Source organism: Pelodiscus sinensis, chromosome 2, assembly GCF_052426305.1.
Source record: "Pelodiscus sinensis isolate ZL-2025 chromosome 2, ASM5242630v1, whole genome shotgun sequence".
In the NCBI taxonomy this organism is placed as follows: domain Eukaryota; kingdom Metazoa; phylum Chordata; order Testudines; family Trionychidae; genus Pelodiscus; species Pelodiscus sinensis.
Window position 1 is genome coordinate 252,910,215 of NC_143053.1, and position 20,625 is coordinate 252,930,839.

Genomic DNA, 20,625 nt, shown 5'->3' on the forward strand with positions numbered 1-20,625 from the left:
TTTTGATCAGCTAAACAAATTTCCTGCTTATGTAATAGCCAGTAGGCAGATTTGAACCTGGGACCTTTGTATAGGAGCATCTACAGCTTGAGTTATAAAGCCCACTGACTCTCAGCTCAGGCTTGCTATTGCTTGTTATTGCTTGCTGTGAGTGGTCCAAGTGCCACAACATGGGACATTGAACCACACTAGGGCTACGTCTACACTGCACCATTGTTGTGCAAAAGCTATGCAAATGAAGCGTGGATTAGCATATTTCCACACTTCATTTGCATAATTAATTAGGGGCCGTTTTTGCGAAAAAGGCTTTTGTACAAAAAGGATCTGTGTAGGCATCTCCACTGCTCCACTGCTGCTATTTTGAAATATCTACTCCCTAGGCTATGTCTACACTACAGAGTTTTTATGGGATACCTGCAGTATCCCAGAAAAACTCTGCCGTGTCCAGGGAACACATCTGCTTTTTTGGATCAGTTTCCGAAAAAGTGGGCGTATTCTTCCTCTTTTTATGAGGAATAAGGGCTCTTCCAAAAGAGGAGGTTTTTCCAAAATTTGTGAAGACGGGCCAAATGTCATAAAGGCCTCTTCTGAAAAAAGAATCAGAAAAAGGTATGCAAATTGCATTTCCCTCCCTCCCCCACAGCGTAGACATAGTCTCTGTTATTCAAAGTAATTACTCACCAACGCTTCCTGGGGCTCTAAGTCGAGGTAGCGGGTCAACATTAAGGGAAGCTGCCTTACACTAATTTCAAAGCTTCCCTGTAGTGTGGACATGCTATTTTGAAATAGTTATTTTGGGAGTTATTTCGAAATAAGTTATTTTGAATTCATTTCCTAGTGTAGACATGCCACAGGTCATAGAAATTCTAGGCATTCCTGCCTTAAATCCCATAAATTGTGGCTGATTTAGAGCATGCCATTTCAATACACTGTGAAACAATGTACTTCCCATTCAAGCTGGGTTTTCAAAAAAAAGATATTGTCTCTAAAAATGATGGATTTTGGAGAGAGGGTTTCTCCTCAATCCATGCCTGCCTTGATCTCTTTTCATTCCATGGCTAGCATAAATAGTGTAGTGTCAAATGGGTTTTAATATTCTTTTAGCCTCCTGTCTCTTCTTCCATGGCTTCTGACACTCGTCCTATCTACTATGATATTTTCATAGGCCATAAAAACTGTGCACTGTGGATTATGATGTTCAGCAGCCTCATTAACTTGATCCATTGCAGTGAATTGACCGAGGAATCCTGCAGGCTCTTGCAAGTTGTACATGCTTTGGCCCCCTCCAGCTGTGTCAGAGAAAGGGGGAAACTGCAGAAGAGGGGGAGGGGCCTCTCTCTTAGCAGTCATTCGATATTGAGTAGGACATCTTCCGGGCACCCTCTTAATTGAAATAATGACGGCAAGTTCTTCCAAAGCTTGAGGGCCTCTCTCTTTCTCTAGTCCCACTCCCACCCCCGCTCACGGGAAGGGAAATGGCCGTGTCTGCCCATCAGGTGTGTCTCAGCCACTCATCTTTCTACTGGAAGCAATTCATCTTTGCAGTCCAGAAGTGAGTCTTTGTGACCACTCCTCCCGCTTGGTTTGCAGGTTCAGTTGGTTTGTGCCTGTTGAACGCTTGCCCATAAAAAGCCAGCACCTAGTGTAGGAGACACCCAGAGGAGGTTTCTCATGGTGGCAAGATACCTCACCTACCATAGGTTTGTTTCATTAGGGCATGTGTGATGCATAGACATTGTGACCGATCCTTACGTAGCGTGAATTTCATCCATCTAAAATTAATTGCTTACTAGTGCTTGTTAGTACAAACATTTAACTCCCAGTAATCTTGATTTTCCTCTAACATTGTTTTACATTGATTCACCCCGGTTAACATTAATAGCACTAGATATGATTGCCACCAATGGAGATTTGCCCCAGTGTAAACGAAAGCAGAATCTGGCCTCGGCAGGAGTATCATGATTGCGTAATACCATGGAGACCTTTTCTTTTCGAGAAGAGGTGAACTCACAGATAGGAGATTCTGGGAGCTGCATATAAAGAAGTCAACTAGGTGGTGCTGCTGTTTATTTAATTTGTATTATGGTAGCACTCAGAGAAAACTGCTCAGATCAGAGCCCTTCTGCACTTGGTACTTACATACCCCTAGGAAGAGACACTCCCTGCCCAGAAGAACATGCTATCAAAATAAGAGTTTATGACAATCAACCGTGCTAAACTATTAATACCTATTCACACTCAGATTGTGCCTAGTGTCAGAAAATGGAGGTAGAACACAATGTGGGTGAAATCAGGGGGTGAGAGAAAATGGGAACGATAGCTAGCTAGCTAGATAGATAGATAGATAATTTTTATTATGACTTTAATAATACTATGTCTATACTACAGAGTTTGTAGTATTATTATACAATGTTAATCCAAGTTTCCGCTGTCTGCAGCAATGATATAGTAACATTCTTTCAATTTGTCATAACAGGAGGCTGGCCCGTTCCACTCTGCTGCTTATCCCCTTATTTGGAATTCACTACACTGTGTTTGCCTTTTCTCCTGAAAATGTCAGTAAACGGGAGAGACTAGTGTTTGAATTGGGACTGGGATCATTCCAGGTGATTATACCTTGAATTCTGCTTTGGGAAAAAAAAATCGGTATTTGGTAGGACTGTAGTGCATAGTGTGTCCTACTGTCAAGTTTCAGTCAAAAAGGCACCCGGCTGGCTCTGGTGAGTACCGCCGACTGGGTCAATAAAAATCCAGTTGGCAGTGCTACGGAGCCAAGACAGGCCAGTCCCCGCCTGTCCTGGGGCACCTTGCTGTACCTCAAGGGCAGGCAGCACCAGTGTTCCCACTAATTTTCCCCATGCCTGAGCAGCATGAATTTTGTTGTGTGGCCCAATACAGACGTGGTGTGCGACACATCATATTGGTGCACATAACAAAATGTGTGTGGCGAGGTGCGGCCAAAGGGTTCTGAGGATGGGAGGGGGCTCACACAGCCAGGAAAGGGGTGCCTGTCCCCCAGCCAGGGCAGGCCCAGGCTAGTCCGAGTGGGGTTCACAAAGGGCACTTGTCACCCAGCAGTGGCAACTGTGGGGCACCTCTGAGTTGGGAGCTATGGCCTGTGAGGAGGCACCCCTCCTCATGCACCACCACAGAGCAGCTGCAGCTGAAGGGAGGAACCCCATCCCCAGAACAGAGCTGTCATGGCTTCAGGGACAGTCACCTCCACCATCTCCCCAGCACAGAATTACCGCAGCCAGGAGGCCCTTCCCTCAGTCCCTGGCAGGGGGAGACACCCCTTCCCCACCAACCCAACATAGAGTCCATGTATCTCCCCAGAGCCCGTGTGAGGGGTCTGTTAGGCAGCTGTGTGGCCTCTCAGCCACGCTGCTTAGAGGGAACTTAGGGCAGCAGATCTGGCTCCTAGACAGGGAAGGGGAAGCAAAGGGTTCCATGCGCTTCCCCCTCCCTGAGCTGGGGGGGCAGTCTTACAGGACAGAGCCTTCTCCCGTACCCCAAACTCCTCATCCCTGGACACCCCACAGCCCACACACCCCCAGCTTACATGCCAACCCCTAGCCCAGAGTTTGTAAACCCTACTGACCCTCCTGTCCAGCCTCTCCAGGCCTGAGTGCCTCCTCAAACCTAAACCCCCATCATGCATCCCAAGCCCTTCCTAACCTAGACCCAGCCCAAAGCCTGCACTCCACCCCATCTCCCTTGGAGCCCTCAACCACTGCTACATCCCAACCCCTGCCTCAATCTGCAGCCCCCCCTTGTATTCTGGAGCCCCCTCCTGCAACCCAAACTCCTCACTTCCAACCCCATTCCAGAGCCCTCACCCCCTCCTAGACCTCAGCTACCTGCCTCCCCTCAGACCTCCTCTGCACCCAGAGCCCTCATCCCAACTCCTCACCCCAGCCCAGCGCAAATGAGGGTGGGAGAGCGTGAGCCACTAAGGGAGGAGGAATATCGTGAGTGATGGGCTGGGTCTCAGGGGAGTGGCAGGGCTTGGGAGCTCGGTTTTGTGCCAATAAAATGTTGGCAGCCCTAGCTGTGCATAGCTCCCTCTGGGTATGTCTACACTACCCCGCTAGTTCGAACTAGCGGGGTAATGTATGCATACCGCACTTGCTAATGAAGCCCGGGATTTGAATTTCCCGGGCTTCATTAGCATAAGCGGGGAGCCGCCATTTTTAAATCCCCGCTGCTTCGAACCCCGTGTAGCGCGGCTACACGGGGCTCGAACTAGGTAGTTCGGACTAGGGTCCTATTCCGAACTACCGTTACTCCTCGTGAAACGAGGTGTACCGGTAGTTCGGAATAGGCACCCTAGTCCGAACTACCTAGTTCGAGCCCCGTGTAGCCGCGCTACACGGGGTTCGAAGCAGCGGGGATTTAAAAATGGCGGCTCCCCGCTTATGCTAATGAAGCCCGGGAAATTCAAATCCCGGGCTTCATTAGCAAGTGCGGTATGCATACATTACCCTCCTAGTTCGAACTAGAAGGGTAGTGTAGACATACCCTCTTTTACTTCATATTCATTCACTTATCCCAGGTGCTTTGTAGACTACCCCCTTCAGATATTATGTGTCATTTCCTAGTAGATTTAAATTGACAGCCTTTTATCTCCTGTTTATCCAGGGCTTTGTGGTTGCTGTTCTCTATTGTTTCTTGAATGGGGAGGTAAGATCTTTCTTTTTACTTGTTTTCCCTCCGCCACCCTCTGTTTAGCACAATATTTGCTTGTGCCCACACCTTCTATCCCATCTCTCAGCTGTAATTCATTAGCACCCTATTCCCTGACTGCATCCAAATTTCAGAATGCCTTCAGCAAAGCAAGAAGGAAATCCCATCTTTTAATCCAAACAGCAGGTTCGCAGTCAGATAATTCTGTGTTATATTCCGGCCTTTGCCACTGATTTACCATGTAAATGCTCAGAATATCACTTCAGATTCCTCCTCTCAATGAAGGATTAGGTTCTTAATATTTTTAATTTACAATGTAGTTGTGTAATGGAAATAATAATACTTCCATACTTCACAAGGTGATCTAGGGCTATTGTTATGACTGCTTGTAAAAACCTTTGAGATCCTTGGATGGAAGGTGTCAGTAGAGAGCAAAATATTACTAAATATGGGATCATGCTATTTTGGGGACTTATTCCTTCATATTTGTAAGGGATTTTACCTCTAAAGATGCAGTACAATGTTTAATATTATTTCGAACATTTTGCTGTGGGCAGTTGTTGCTGGTTCTTTACATTTTGTTAAGTAATTTAGTCCTGTTGTAAAGAGCACTTTCTTAGTTTTGGCCTTTGGCACAGTGAGTGGAGAAGTATGAATTATATTCATGGCCATGGCATTGATAAGTCTAACCTTTCAGATACAGTAGATTTTATCCTATTTTTGATAGTAATTGTGTTCATTATTAATATACATTACTCTCTGGGATTCATAGTCATTGTGGATTTTCCATAAGAGTGACATTTACTATGAAGGGGAGGGATCTTCAGACATTGTAAATCAGCCTTTCTTAGTGGAAAGCTGCAGATTTACATGATCTGATCTGTCTCTATGATGAGGGCAGCTTGGGGGATATATATAATGTATACCTGGGTGTATCCTATAGCATACATGTCACATATACGCCTGCAAGTTCAGTAGGGGTCAAGTGGTTAACAAAGAGGAGTTACACCTAACCTAGTTCATCCTCCAACTGGCATAGCATGTCCCGTTATTGTGACTTTTAGGTGACATATCAGGTCAATGGTAGAAAGGTTAGCATGTACCCCTATATCTGACTGCTGTTACCCCTTGGAGGGGAATAGAGGTGAATGCAGAGTTTTCACTAGCCATACATCCACAAAAGGCACCTAGAAGTCCTGGGGACAAGATGGGGATGGGACATATATCTTCCATCTTGCATGGCTCTCTTGCATGGCTCTCCACAGGCTCAGGGAGAGCCAAAAGAGAAGCTCTTTCCACTGATTTCACTGGGTGTGGTAGTCCATGCCCAAGAATGATTAACTACCTGCCACAGAGAGCCGAAAATGCAAGCACTGTAGGGAAGTTTATTTCCACTCATCCAGGAAAGACTCAGATCTGATTTGAGGACAGTGTACCCACAAAGTTGCAGCCCATTGTTTCAGAACTGAAAAAAAAATCATTAGCCGTATCAACCCTCTGCTCTTGATATGAAGGGCACATTTACACTGCAGAGGAAGATTGAAGCTGCTGCTGTTGATCATCCAGGATTCAAATCAGCCGTCTAGTAAAGACAGCTAATTCAAAGTGAGGAGGTGTGCTGGTCAATATGATAGCCCTGTTTTCACGAGGAGTAAGGGGAGTCAAAGGAAGAGTGTTCTTCCCTCTGCTTCTTGCAGTGTAGCCAGGGCCAAAAACCAATTTAAGCTACTTCGACTTCAGCTACGCAATTAATGTAGCTGAAGTTGAGGTGCTTAATTCGACTTTGTCCCGAAGTGTAGACATACCCAAAGGATGAAATCCTCACCACACTGAAATCAATGTCAAAGCTCTCATTGACTTCAACAAGGCCAGAATTTCACCTGGAGTATCCAGGGTAACCACTAACTGCTGCAGATAGGAAGAAACTACCCCTAAGGGCAGATGAGTCCATAAATGTCCATTACAGGACTTCATGGCTATGTTTCTAAAGCAGTGTTTCCCAATTGGTGCTCTGCGGAACCCTGGGGTTCCGCAGAGCACAAGAGGGTTTCCGCGAGGAGCTGGCGCTCCCCCGCCCCCTCTGAAAAAGAGAGAGAGAGAGCCGGCTAGCCAGCATGGAGCTGGTCCCGACCCCGCGTGCGCGTCCTCCCAGCCGGACCCCAGAGTGTCTCTCCCCCGGACCCGTCCCTGCCGTGCGCGACCTTCCCTGAAGGTGAGCGCCGGCCCCGGGAGCGCCGCAGATTGGCTGCCCATGCTCTGGGGGGGGGCGCCGGCCCCGGGCTCGCGGCACTGGGAGGGGGCGCCGGCCTCGGGATCGCAGCACTTGGGGGGGGGGGACAGGGGGGGACCAGGAGCCCTGAAATGACCTCCCCTCATCCAAAAATTCCTCACCTGGGACCAGTCAGGTCTAGAGGGTGCCAGATCAGGGAGGTCCAACTCCTACCCATGTCCCCTCTTCGCACCCTCCCTCGTAGCCAGACACCATACATCCAGCCTGCTTCTGCACCCTACCTATCTGGTCTGCACCCTACCCAGACCTTGTCCCCTTCCGCCCCCTAGCTCCCTCCCAGATCCTGCACCCCATCCCTATCCCGCTCCTTGGCAGCCCTGCCATCCACCCTAGCACTGCCCTGGCCCCAGTACCTTGCCTCACACCCCAGGACTCAGTACCACCCTGGCCTTGGCCCTGGCCCCAGCCCCAGCACCCTGCCATCCACGCTAGCACCCAGCAGCACCCTGTTCCTTGTCCCAGCACCCTGCCAGTCACCCTAGTGCCCAGCAGGACCATGTCCCTGACCCCAGCACCCTGCCACCTGCCTGTCCCAGCACCTTGCCCCAGCACCCTGCCACCTGGGCCAGCATCCTTCCACCCAGCAGCACCTTCTCCCCAGCACCCACTAGCACTCTGTCCCCTACCCCCGCCAGCACATTTGGGACCACATTAGTGAGGCTTGGGGGTTTTTGGAGGAGCTTTTTTTGGTTTTTTGCATCTCACTTGTGTGGCCCCAACTGACTTTTCTGTGGGTCAGTGACCTTTGACTCAAAACAGGTTCCTCACCCCTCTCACATATAAAGACAATGCTAAACCTTTTGAGTTTGACATAATATTTTATTTAAAAATGAAGCCAGGCTAACAAGCCCCCAATTGGGACCAAACCCCCATTTCACTGCAACATCATAACACTCCTGCACCAACTGACCCCAAATCTGAGCCTATCATACACTGGAACCCCCGTCCTGAGCCTCTTACATCCCCACACTCCTGCATCCCCACATCCTCAGCCTTCTGCCACAACATTCCTCCACCATCCACACATCACAAATCTGTGTCCTGAGCCCATCATACTCACAACCTCATTGCCCTGAGTCCCTCACATATCCAGCCCAAACTCCAGCACCCTCACATCCACAAGCCCTGGCTTGCTCAGCACCCCAACCTTCCTCCTGAACCCAACACTCCCCAGCCTAGAGCCCCCTCCCTGAGTCAACAGCCCTTTCTCCTGCATCCAAATTCCCTCCCAGAGCTTGTACTTCTCACCCCTTCCCACACCCAAATCCCTCATTCCCACCCCACATCTCACTCACTAGGTTGAGACAAGTATAAGGGCTGGGTATAGCAAGTGATGGAGAGGAGGGGAACAGAGCGGATGAGGCCTCACAGAAAGGAGATGGGGGGGTCTTGGGTCATGAATTGGTGGGTCCCTCTCTCCTCCCCCACCCCCCCTCTTTTTTTTTGCTTGACAAACCTTGAAATTTTGAAAAGCTGAAAAGGGTTCCTCAGCCAAATAAAATTGGGAAACACTGTTCTAAAGTATCCACTATTAGCCGCTATTGTAGACAGGATACTGAACAAAGGCCTGGATTCAAAGACTAAATCAGTGGGTTTAGGAATTATTATTATTATTATTATTTACATGATCATAATGCCAAGGAGTCCTAGCCATGCACCGGAACCCCATTGTGCTAGGCGCTGTACAAAAACAGAAAAATAAGATCATCCCTTCCCCAAAGAACATACAGTCTAAGGCTACATCTACACTGAGGGTTTTTTGAGGAAGAGGATATGCAAATGACATGCTCATTTGCATATTGTGCATGCTCATTTGCATATCTTCTTCCAATCCTCTTTGAGGAAGAGGTTTTGCCGTTAAAAATCCCCGTGTAGACGGGGCCATTTGTCGGAAAAAAACCCTTTTGTGCAAGAGCCCTTATGCCTCAAAAATTGAGGTTTACAGGATCTTGTGCAAAAGGGTTTTTTTCCAGCAAATAACCCCATCTACCTGGAGCTTATTAATGGCAAAACCTCTTCCGCAAAAATAATTGGAATATATGCAAAGGCGCATGCACGATATGCAAATGAGTGCACCATTTCCATAGCCTCTTCCGCAAAAAAAACGCAGTGTAGACATATTCTAAGTGTAAGACAAGAGACAACAGATGGGTAAACACAGATGGGGAAGTACAAGAAATCAGTCAGACAGAATTCAGCATGATAGGCAGTGGCATAAATGTGCGTGGATTCCCCACTGATCTACTTAATGGTAGCAGCTCATGTTCCCTGATGTCGGTGAGCGTTCTTTGGCATATCTACTGAGTGTACAGTGGGTCTGCATTCCATTTCCCTGCTGTCTCCACCCCTGCCCATGTAGCATTCTCCCTAGAGTTCCCTGAGGTGAGAAGTTCAAGACTGGTCTTAAACGTTTATGTTTGAAACTTGATTGTCTGTCAGCATGTAGCCGAACGGCTCAGTACATAAAAAAATGACCTTTTAAAGTTTCTCCCTAAAGGTGCAATCAGAAATAAAGAGAAAATGGAGGAGCTGGAAAGTCAACCGGTACTTTGCTGTGGATTTCAAACATCGCCATCCCTCTCTGGCGAGCAGCGGAGTGAACGGGGGGACACAACTCTCCATTCTGAGCAAGAGCAGCTCTCAGATTCGGATGTCCAGCATAAATGCGGAGAATCTAGCGACATGAGCAACTAAATAGCCAGCCTCCCCCACTAAAACCCAAACACCCCTATAAAAAGAAAAAAAATCATAATTTTGGTGGAGTGGGGTTTCTTTTTTAATGATGATGATTATGATTTTTTTTAAATGTGAAATGTGTCCAAAAGCATGAAACAAAACATCCCTGGCATTTTGCAGAGAAGAAAAAAAAAAGGATATTTTTTTAACGATCATTGTAAATATAGCACTGAGATCCATTCCATTGACAAAAAAATTAATAAAACACTAGGTCCACCCCAAACACACGGTTTGAGCACCTGCGAGTCATCCATCGTCAGCCAAGTGTCTCCAGTGATTGCTGTGCAGTTGTGAACATTGGTTGCCGAACTGATATTAATCTGTCTGTGCATGGACTTCATTGTTGTTGGGTTTTGGGTCTGGATTTCCCCCACTCCCCATTCCCGAATCCAACGCATCCTCTCCATTCCTCATTCCCATCTTTGGTGTCTCAATATTCTTAGTCTCTTTTGAGTCTTAGGATATAGTTGTAACATTTGGGTTAATCAGGCTGGCCGGCTCCTGGAGGACTCCGGAATTGGATTTTATGGCTGGATTTGGTCAGAAGAACCCAGTGGACTTAGAACATCTGCTGTGATTGTGTGAGACAGCCTACCTGTTACCGTTCAGGAGAAAGGAATCCTTTCAATGGAGATGGGGTCAGCTATTTTATATTCTAGCTAAGCTGTGAATTTTCTAAGAGGGCCATCCATGTGAGAGAGATGTATATTTTTGGGGCTAAAAGGTTGGTGTTTTGAATACTGTGAATGAAGATTTCTTTTTCCCACGATGTTAAGAAGCAAAGATCAGTTCCGGGATTCTTGTTTCCTCTGGATCACACTGAAACTCCTGCATTGATGTCTGGTCATTGCACTGTGATTGATAGTGTCATGACACACGTGTGGCCTTTGTGACCAGGCTGGCACAAGTTTGTTCTCAGTGTCTGTGGAGTACCTAAGATGAACAGTAAGACACTACAGAAGGGAATGATAAAGACTTTGGGTGATTGACTATACCTGGCAGTTTCTACTGTCCCTGAATATTTAGTTTGTTCAGCCACAGATGTCATTAATGGTAATGTCTGAGAGACAAAAAAAAAGTCCTTTCCAACTTTGCCTTGTTAGAGCCACGCCTGGTACATATCTACTTCAGTCAAATGTCAATGATGTCAATTATTTCTTGAGAGGTTTTATGTTGTGCATAAAGGCTTTAAGGACTGTATTTGCTCTTATTTCTTTGTGGATTTATGTATGTGTGTGTGTGTGTGTATTAAAAACAAAATGACATTTTAAATATAATGGTCTGGATTCAAACTAACAGCAAACAGGAAATTCAAAATTATGGCTAGCTCTTTGTTCTTAATTGAAAAGAAAAAGGAAGTGGCAGGAAGAGGGGAAGAAACAGACACAAAATTTTGCTGTTGTCAGAGATTTTGATTTCACTGGATTTTGTTAGTTTAGGCCAAAACTTAGAATGTCATTTTAAGTATAGATTTTTTTAAAAAAAATAGTTTCCTTGTTTTTAAAAGGAAAAAAATTATGAAAAGTCATGAAAGAAGTATTAATTATAATACTTAACACTTAGTGCTTTATGGGACGTGTTCTGCTCTCAATTACAAGGGGGTAACTCCAAAATAATCCCTGTAGAGTTAGGAGTAAATCCTGCAATGCACTGAAATGGATGGATCACTTGAAGATTATCTGTTCTGTTCGTTCCCTCTGGGGCACCTGGCATTGGCCTCTGTTGAAAGACATGCTACTTGGCTAGATAGACCCAGTATGGACATTTTTTGTTATTTTGAAGAAAACGGGAGTGCTGCCTTCATTCAGTGTGTGCAGGAGAAGATATTTATTCCAGATTAACACCACTATAAGGGTGAATTTGATTCCTGTACACAGAGACCAGAAAAAGGGCTATGTACCACTTAAATATACTTTCAGGTCCTAAATAGAACTGATGTGATGCATAGGCTTTTAGCCAGTCCTCTGCCCAGGTTTGATGCTAACCGAGACTAGAATTTGTCCCCCTGTATTCCAGACATTGTGCAAAAATTACATAAGTACTTTTTAACTGATAGATTGGAAACTTTGCTCTCATCAGAAGCTGTAAATAGCTATTTTAGCAAATTTCCCAATGAATTGTGTTCTTAGTGGACCAGAAAGGCATTGAAGAGGGAGAAGGGTAAAGTCAGATCTATCCGGTAAATATATACTTATAATTTTTTAAACAAAACTAATATTAAATGAACAGATGAAATTTAGTTTTGTATTTGCTGCAGTATGGACTTTTATGAGGCTAATACTGACAATACTGTATGTGTATTTTAAAAAGAAATTATGGACAAAGCATATTTTGCATGAATGCTCACTAGCTAATTTTCAGTCATTTTAAAATTTGTCTCTGATTGGAGAATCTTTTTGTGCCATATTCAATCCAGAGCAAGAGGGGTTTTTTGCTCTAACACTTCTAAAATCCTCTCCGAATTGAGTTGGTGGATCTCAGCCCAGTCCCTTGTGGTCAAGTGTCCACCACACAAAACCACACTCACAATTGGCACACAAGGGAGGCCAGCTCATAGACTGATGTAAATTAGTGCAACACCACTGGCATCCATGTCACTATGCCATTTTACCTCAGCTAAGGATCTGGCAATGGTATATTATTAATTTTGGCAATCTTAACAAGTGAGACCAAGGACTGAATGGTCCAGAAGACTAAATTCACCTCTTGATTCCTTGAGCCCATTGTGTTAGAAGCTTCCACACTATATGCTGAACATGTTCAGCAAGCCAGCGGAATGTGACCCATGTAACATGCAGAGAGCTGCATACATGGCACACAATGATAAACATGTTGAAAACCACTGTGACAGATCAATAAAGGACTTCAGTCTTTGAGAAGGTCCATCCAGTACTGTGCACCAACAATGAATTTACTGGAAGTTGTATCTCTCTATATACTTAAATAGTCTCTAAAGTGCATACAAATCTCTTCTATTGGGATTTTTTGCTGGAAGTGCTGACCATGCTTACAGCCGTGGCATTCCCATGGCCACACTAACGCTCAGTGTAACTTGAAAGATCATACTTCAGGTGTATATAGAGAAACCAGTAGTTACATCAACAAAGATTCTAATGCCATTGCACAAAGTATGCTCTTGGGTATCTTTATGTTGAATGTAAATTGAAGACCCTAGATGTGCATGTTCCCACTTCTGGTGACCATCATTACTAAGCATCAAGATAGAAGGAACCAAAAGAAAGCATTGCTTCAAAGCGGGTGTAAATATCGATTCATGTGTAACAGTGTTTGTTTTATTTCTCACTGTGAAATATGTTTTGGAGTTAGAAAGTACATGTTATTAAAAATGTAGTTTAAAAAAATGTGTGCTTATGCTCCTTGAGCCATTTTTATAATGTGCCAATTATACATTTCTTGTCTAATATTCCTCTTTTGTTTTTGTACATGTACAACGTCTTCTGTACTGCAGCTTTTGTGGGTTTGTAGCCCATAGAGCTACTGTTTGATTGTCGACTGTGGAATGGGAAGTTCTGCTAAGAGATGTATTTTAATATTCTGAAGCAAATACTAAGTCAGAGCTGTGTGATATTTCAGTGGTGTTGCGCACTCTGATCTCTCTGGGGCATTTTTTGGATTTGGGGGTGTTCAGCACTTCTGAAAATCAGACCTTGGGTGTCAAAATGTATGCAGCTCAATAAAAGCAGTCTGAATTCCAAAGGCACTAAGGGTGAAAAATCCAGCTGCTTTGTCTAACTTATATACCCATGTTTGAAAAAAACTGGTTTTAAGATTTTAAAGGCACGATCTCAGTGGTGTTGAAGACAGACTTTCCCTTTTCTTTTTAAACTGTGCCAGACATTTCCCATGGATATACAGGTCTAATGCAAGTTACCTAGTTACAGTAGTAGGCTTAGAGAAGAACAACCCACACAGAATAATCCAGAAGTTGTTTCTATGATATAGTGAGTGAGAAATAGTGTGTTACAGGATTGGTGCAAAGAACTAAACGTGTGGAACACTGTTACTATAATGTTATGAGCCATTATTTTCTAAGGCACCAGTCTTCAGATATGCGGCATGGTATTCAGCAGCTTGCAGGATCCTAATATTTATTGTTTTCTACAAGGGCTTTTCCAGAATCCTAAAACCAATGGGCAACATGAAATAGGCCAGGGTTTGCTTAGAAGATCCATGCCATGAGTCTCACTGCACATGGACTTCTTCTAGGCGAAAAACTCATAATTTAAACTGTCTGTATTCCCAAGGTGACAAGTTATGCCTAGATTGCTTACATTGCTATCCGTTACACTAACAGGGCTAGAAAAATTATATTTTTGTGGGAGTTATCAGAGGTAGTGGTTCCTGAAGTGCCTTTTAGGACTAGAGAGCTGTTGGAGAGGTGAAATCAATTTCAGATTATTGGTTTTAACTTCAGCAAGCAGGTAGCATTTTTTAATATATAAATTAGTGATCAGTATAATCATATGCTACAATATGGTAAATGGTAATGGGCTGAAATTAGAAGCACAACCGTACCTGGACTGGCATGATATGCTTGTGCCTGACATCTGTGAGAGTTTTGCCATTGAAATGGAAGGAAATTAGGCTCTTCAATTGTGAAAATAGATCCAAAGTTCATTGACATCAGTTGGGAATTTTGACACCAACTCCAAAGAACTGTCGACAAGCCCGTAATATAGGCTCAAATCTGGCTTCTGGTCTCAGCACCACTAGTGTAAATCAGACATAACTCCATGAACTTTACTTCAACTGATGTAAATGAGATCAGAGCTGGAACATGGCTGCCTTGAAACCATGTCACAGGATAGTGGGAACGCATTAGTTCAGCAGGGCTCATGAAACTTCCACCTTTTGTGTCAGAAGAAATATTACACGATTAATTGGAAAGATTTCCACAGTGGTGCATCTAAAGTTGCCGCTCAGCCACGATTTAGATTCCAAAGGGAACTTCAAAATCTGGCCCGTGACTGGTATGCTTCTATATCTTAACATTATCTCCCTAGCCCATATGTAATGGCGAGAGGGTAGGGATTCCAGGAAAGAGAAGCCACCCACAATGATTTAATGTCTCGGTAATAGCAAAGATAACGAAGAAAACTAGAGAGAGTCACATCTACACAGAGTCTAATCTCAGAATGGATAAAAACAGTTCCTTGTTTAACTCGCATCAAAACAATGCACGCTTTACTGTCTCTTGTTTCTCTGGGAAAAATTTAATATTCAAAATGTTCACCCTTTGGGAAGCTTTGAACTGCCATTTCTGCTGAGAATCTCTCACATATTCAGCTTTTTTTTCTTCGCTGCTTAAAAAACTAATTTCTAAGGGTATGACTACACTGCAGAGGGTTTTTTTTGGAAAAATGACCGTTTTTCTGAAAAAACTTCACTTACGTCCACACTGCAACTGTGTTCTTTCGAAAGAAAATTGAAAGAGCAGAGGGGTTTTTCTGACATTGGTAAACATCTTTCTGCGAGGAAGAAGCCTTTTTCCAAAAGAGCTCTTTCGGAAAAAGGCGTGGGTGAATGGGGAAGAGGGAGTTCTTTCGAAAGAAGAGGAAAGAGGAAAAAGCACAGGTGCCCTGGTGGCTACTCTGTCCGTAGTAATCACAGTTTAAATGCGAGATAGCGTCCATTCAGTGTGGACTATCTTTCAAAAAAACAGATGGCTTTTTCGATGCGCTTTTGCTGTGTAGATGCTTTATTTTGGAAGAAGTTTTTTCGGAAGATCTCTTCCAAAATATCTTCTTTCGAAAGAAGCCTGCAGTCTAGATGGTAGCCTAAGAGATCTGAGATAATGTCTCAAAGCTGACAAAGTCAGATTGGAACTGCAGTCCTGGTTAATGCCGTCACCATGAAGTCCTTGAAACAGCAAAACTGTCTCCTTATGGAACTTCTGGTGAAGTTTTCCTTGGTTTTAGATTACCTTTACTGAACACAACAGAACATTCTGAAAGGGCCGAATGTGCATTATGGTGGCAACCTCTGAGGATAGGGAAGATCTATCTAACTAGATTCTTCATCAGGATCAGGACAAAGTACATTTTGTGTGTTTGAAATGTCAAGCATTTGTGCACATATGGCTCCGAAGCTTGTTTAACACTGTTTATACATCATACAGAAGAGTCTTATCAGGAGACCCAACACATGTCATAAAGCTCCATACTTTGCTTACTACATTAATAAGAGAGGAACCTTTCCCTCAGTAATATTTTTGGAAGCCTTAAAAATCTTGTCCACACTAATTAAATGTGGTCCAGGGCTTTAGAAACATTTGGAAGTTGCAATGTTCCCTGATTGTAATTCCAGGGCTTTTTTTTTCTCTGTCTAGTTGAATACACACTTCCTTACATTGCTAAATATGAACTCTGGCCTGTCACACAGCTGCTGTTACCAGCAGTTCTCTGTTCTTATCATCTCTTTGGAGGATGGTCTTCTCATTGCCAATGCCTACAGTGAAAAAGTCTCATTTAGCAATGCCAGACCTCCACCTGGGGACCATGTTCTTGGTTTCCAAACCTTGTGACTCTCCAGTTCTGAGGCCTAGAAGCCCTGTTGGTAGTAACGTAGGCAGACCGTGTGATCTGACTCTTCCTGTGTAGGGTATTGCTCAATAGTGGTCCACATTTTCCAAAATTTGATTTGTCCATGAAAATTTTGACCACCAGAAGAAATGTAGATGCTTTTATAAAACATTCAAATGCCTCACCTAATAGCCATCACTTCCTGTACTCTAAAACCCCACGTCCTTTGAAATGTTGCTTTTCTAGTCATAGGACTATTTACTCTGCTCACAGTAGATTTTCACCACAGCAGAGGTTTCTGGATGCAGTGCTAAAATTAGTCAACCATTCTGAAGGTATGCAGCTCACTTACACATCATGCTTTTTTTCTGTAGGTAGTTCATGCTGTTGTTCCCATTTATTATTATTTTAGTTGTATTAATAATAATGATCAGAGGCCATTAATGAGATCACAGCTCCATTGGGCTGTTTTAGGTAGACTAGATTCCTTCACAAAGAAAACACGAGAAGTTACAATTCCTCGATTTCTCCAGTTGCTCAATCAGAAATGACAGCATTTGTCTTTTGTTAGGTAAGTCTTTCAAGCCAACAATTATACTGTGGCTGCTTTGTCTTCCTTCAGATCACTCTGTGACTAGAAGCGGGTTATTGCATGCAGACAACATTTGAAATGAGAAAGTTCGCAAGGTGATTAATCCAAAGGTATGAGAAGAATGATATTCTGAATGAGAGGGTGTCAGAAAGGAGGGCTTTGCAGTTGTTGTTGGACTGCCATATAGCAACGACAAGTGTTGCTATTAGGGCTATTGACATTGTTTCTGGAAAACACCTGACCCTCTGTGATCTTTTGCTCATTTCTAGAACCAAACCCAATTGCACTTTCTTCAGGACCTGGATTTGAAACATTTAATTAGCTGGGGTGGGGAGGGTTCCTGCCCATCTTCCTTTTAATTTTGCTGGCCTTACCTTGCCTGCTCCCAACAAAAAGCACATGATGCCAAAACACCCCAGGAAATGATGTTCTTATGGTATTTCTAGCCATGGCTGGGAGTATCGGAAATGTGTTGACATAGTGTTTTCCTGTGAGATTCACAGCTCTGCTTGTAGACTGCAGAAGCTGGGACAGTTCAGAGACACTTCTGGACATTTGAGTGTTTGCTGGGCTCCAACGGCCAATTATTTTTAAAGGTACCCATCCCTAGTTAGGCCAGGTCTACACTGTTGGGCGGGTATAGGGGGAAGTTGGTTTAAGGTACACAGCTCCAGCTACATTAACTCCAACTATGTAAATAAAGTAGCTGGAGTTGACGTCACTTACACCGAGCTTGGCGCCATCTCCACAGCAGGAGGTCAATGGGAGAAATGCTGATCCTCTTGTAAATGGAGACATGGCCTTGTTGTGAGCAAAATCCTGCCTTGTCTTGCATGGGTGCTTGGAGGAGGGGAAGTAACACAAGAGCCTGTAACTCACCAAGGGTATTGGTAAAACAGCTCAAGAGAATCCCAGCCACTTGCTCTCTTGAGGAGCTTCTGATCCACTGGTGAACTGTTCCAAGAGACAGAGTTATATCCCCCAGTCCTTTCTGAGTGGAGGATATTTTCATCTGTAGACACTATGGGTGTGTCTAGACTACAGAGTTTTGTCGACAAAAGTCCACTTTTGTTGACAAAACTATACCTGCATCTACACTGCCGCTGAATTTTGTCGACATAACATCGACAGAAATCAGCAATTTTTTCGACAGCTGTAAACCTCATTCTATGAAGAATAATGCCTTTTGTCGACAGAGTTCTGTCGACAGAAGGTGTTATTGCATCTACACTGTCCTTTGCATCTACACTGTCATGTCGACAAAGCGGCTTGCTTTGTCGACAGAACTGGATGTAGTCTAAACGCGCTTTGTCGACAGTATCTGTCAACAAAACTTCAGTCAACAAAAGCCTGTAGTCTAGATGTATCCTAAGGCTCACAGTGACTCCCCTAGTAGCAGAATCATATAGCACATTAAACATGGAATTCATCCATGTTTACTGTGGCATAGGAACCTCACAGTGTCTCTGTCAGTAGCTGAAATAACTTAGGCCTCTGCATACCCTGCTTCGGTGAACATTATCACTGTACAGGATCCTCCAAAGGTATCAATGTGCCTGCATAATCCGTAAAAACACGTTAGTATCTCCACTTTCTCTCCCAACTTCTACCATTGTAGTAGCAATGCCACATGCGATAGCTCCCGAGAAGAGATGTGCCAAATTAATGTACATAAAGCCATATTTCGGCTTTTGAAGGTATCAAGGAATGAACTTACTGGCCCTCTGGCTCAAATGCTGACTTTCTTTTATCGTCAGAAACAGGATTTGGGGTTATTATTTTTTGTTCAGGGGAACCACACAGATGTTAACTGCTGCTTACTAGACGAAATCTTTTTGTGTGTTCTGAGAAACCGTACTAGATTTTAACATGTGTACCACTGTAGATGACAATAAATGTATTATCCTTTTTGAATGTCTGTTCTTCTCTGAAACTGAACTCCCGGGCTGATCCAGTCTCATCAGAGGTTGGTGCAAGGTTACCCTTCTGGGAGCTAGCAGGATGTGCTCAGTAACGAAGATGGTTTGTTTGCGAGGAATCACAGTGTTTAAGGCTGGAGGGGACTACTGGATCTTCTAATCTGACTTCCTATATATTACAGGCCACTGAAGCCATCCAGTTACCTCTGGGCTGAGCCAAATTACCTGGACTAAAAGATTACAGCTTTCAGGCACCTAAACCAGTGTGTGCCACCCTAGGTGACGATTAGGAATCATTGAGATGCATCAGTGTTTGAGGACCTGCAATGGCAGAAAATGACTTGGGGAGATATCCAAGCTGGGATCCATGTTCCATGCTGCAGGGGGAAACAAAAAACCCACCACAACCCCTCAGTCCCTGCCAAACAGATCAGAGGGAAAATTCCTTCCCAGTCCTGAAAATGATGACAAGTACAACCGTGGGCAAGCCCCACCTTCCAAAATGCTGAGAAAGGAATTCTCTGTACTGCCTCTGAGTGATGCTTCCCAGGAGATTGTGAGGTACCTGGCTATTGCCTGCCCTTGGCAAGAGGTCCTGGTCTTTGCCTGGTGGGGGTCAGCTTCCCTACCCCATTGACAATACAAATATTCCCCTCTAGGTTTCTCTTCCCTTCTGTCTCTCCACGGTTAACCATAAGCCAGGGGTGGGCAAATACCAGTCTGCAGGCTGAATCCGGTCTGCCAGTTAGCCTCCAGCAGGTACGAGACAACACAGTTCCCATTAGCTATGGATTGCCATTCCCAGTCAATGGGAGCTGTGATTGCCTGTACCTGCAGAGGTTCAGATAAATACGTTGGCAGTGGCATACCAGGGGCTAACTGGTGAACTGCTGTAAGCTCACTCCAATCTGAAGTCTTCCCAGCATTCCCTTGGAGTGTCAAGCCCCTAGGACTCTGGCCATACCTAGGATTCACAGAGTCACTGCTTCCAGAGGACTGTGAACCCCAGTGTACCAATTCCTCCTCAGATCACCTCCCGGCTTAATACATAGAACTCAGACGTGTTTATAGTGAAATCAAGTGTTAGTTTCTCTAACAAAGCACAGAGGTTCAAGTGAGAGCCAGTAGACCTGTTGTCTAAAAACACAAAATCATAGCATGCATTCTACAGCCAAAGGGTGTATCTAGACTACATAGCTCCGTCGACAGAACCATGTAGATGAGTTTACTAGGCAAAGGGAAATGAAGCAGCGATTTAAATAATTGCTGCTTCATTTACATCAAAATGGCCGTCGCGCTGTGCTGATCAGCTGTTTGTCGGCACAGCGCGGCAGTCTAGATGGGGATCTGCCCTCCCCAGAACCCTTTGTCAGAAGATCCTTTATGCCTCGTGAAAGGATCAGCAGCTCCCCGTCTAGACTGCCACGCTGTGCTGACAAACTTGCCAGCTGTCTACACTGGCCGCTTGAATTTCTGCAAAAGCACTGACTTCCTACTGTAAGAAATCAGTGCTTCTTGCGGAAATACTATGCTGCTCCCGTTTGGGCAAAAGTCCCTTTTGCACAAAGCTTTTGTGCAAAAGGGCCAGTGTAAACAGCTCAGATTTGTTTTGCGCAAAAAAGCCCCGATCGCGAAAATGGCGATCGGGGCTTTTTTGCAGAAAAGCGCGCCTAGATTGGCACGGACGCTTTTCCGCAAAAAGTGCTTTTGCGGAAAAGCGTCCTTGCCAATCTAGATGCTCTGTTCCAAAAATGCTTTTAACAGAAAACTGTTAAAAGCATTTCTGGAAAATCATGCCAATCTAGATGCAGCCTTAATGTAAAGCGCTTGCTATTCTCGTGTCTTGCAGAGAAAGATCTG

General features: G+C 44.5%; 1 protein-coding gene across 5 annotated transcripts in view; it reads left to right on the plus strand.

Annotated features, from left to right (window-relative positions):
• The window catches only part of ADCYAP1R1 (ADCYAP receptor type I), a 218,050-nt gene extending 199,330 nt beyond the window's left edge, over positions 1-18,720 (plus strand). For 3 of the 5 annotated variants that reach the window (XM_006120585.5, XM_006120590.4, XM_025183367.3), the window contains 3 exons: positions 2,477-2,606; positions 4,642-4,683; positions 9,461-18,720. In XM_006120585.5, the coding sequence (XP_006120647.1) occupies positions 2,477-2,606; positions 4,642-4,683; positions 9,461-9,670 (382 nt within the window). In that variant the 3' untranslated portion in view covers positions 9,671-18,720. The remainder of the gene's footprint in view (positions 1-2,476; positions 2,607-4,641; positions 4,684-9,460) is intronic. The other 2 variants (XM_006120587.5, XM_006120591.5) reach the window with 1 other exon arrangement.
• Positions 18,721-20,625: the final 1,905 nt, after the last annotated feature.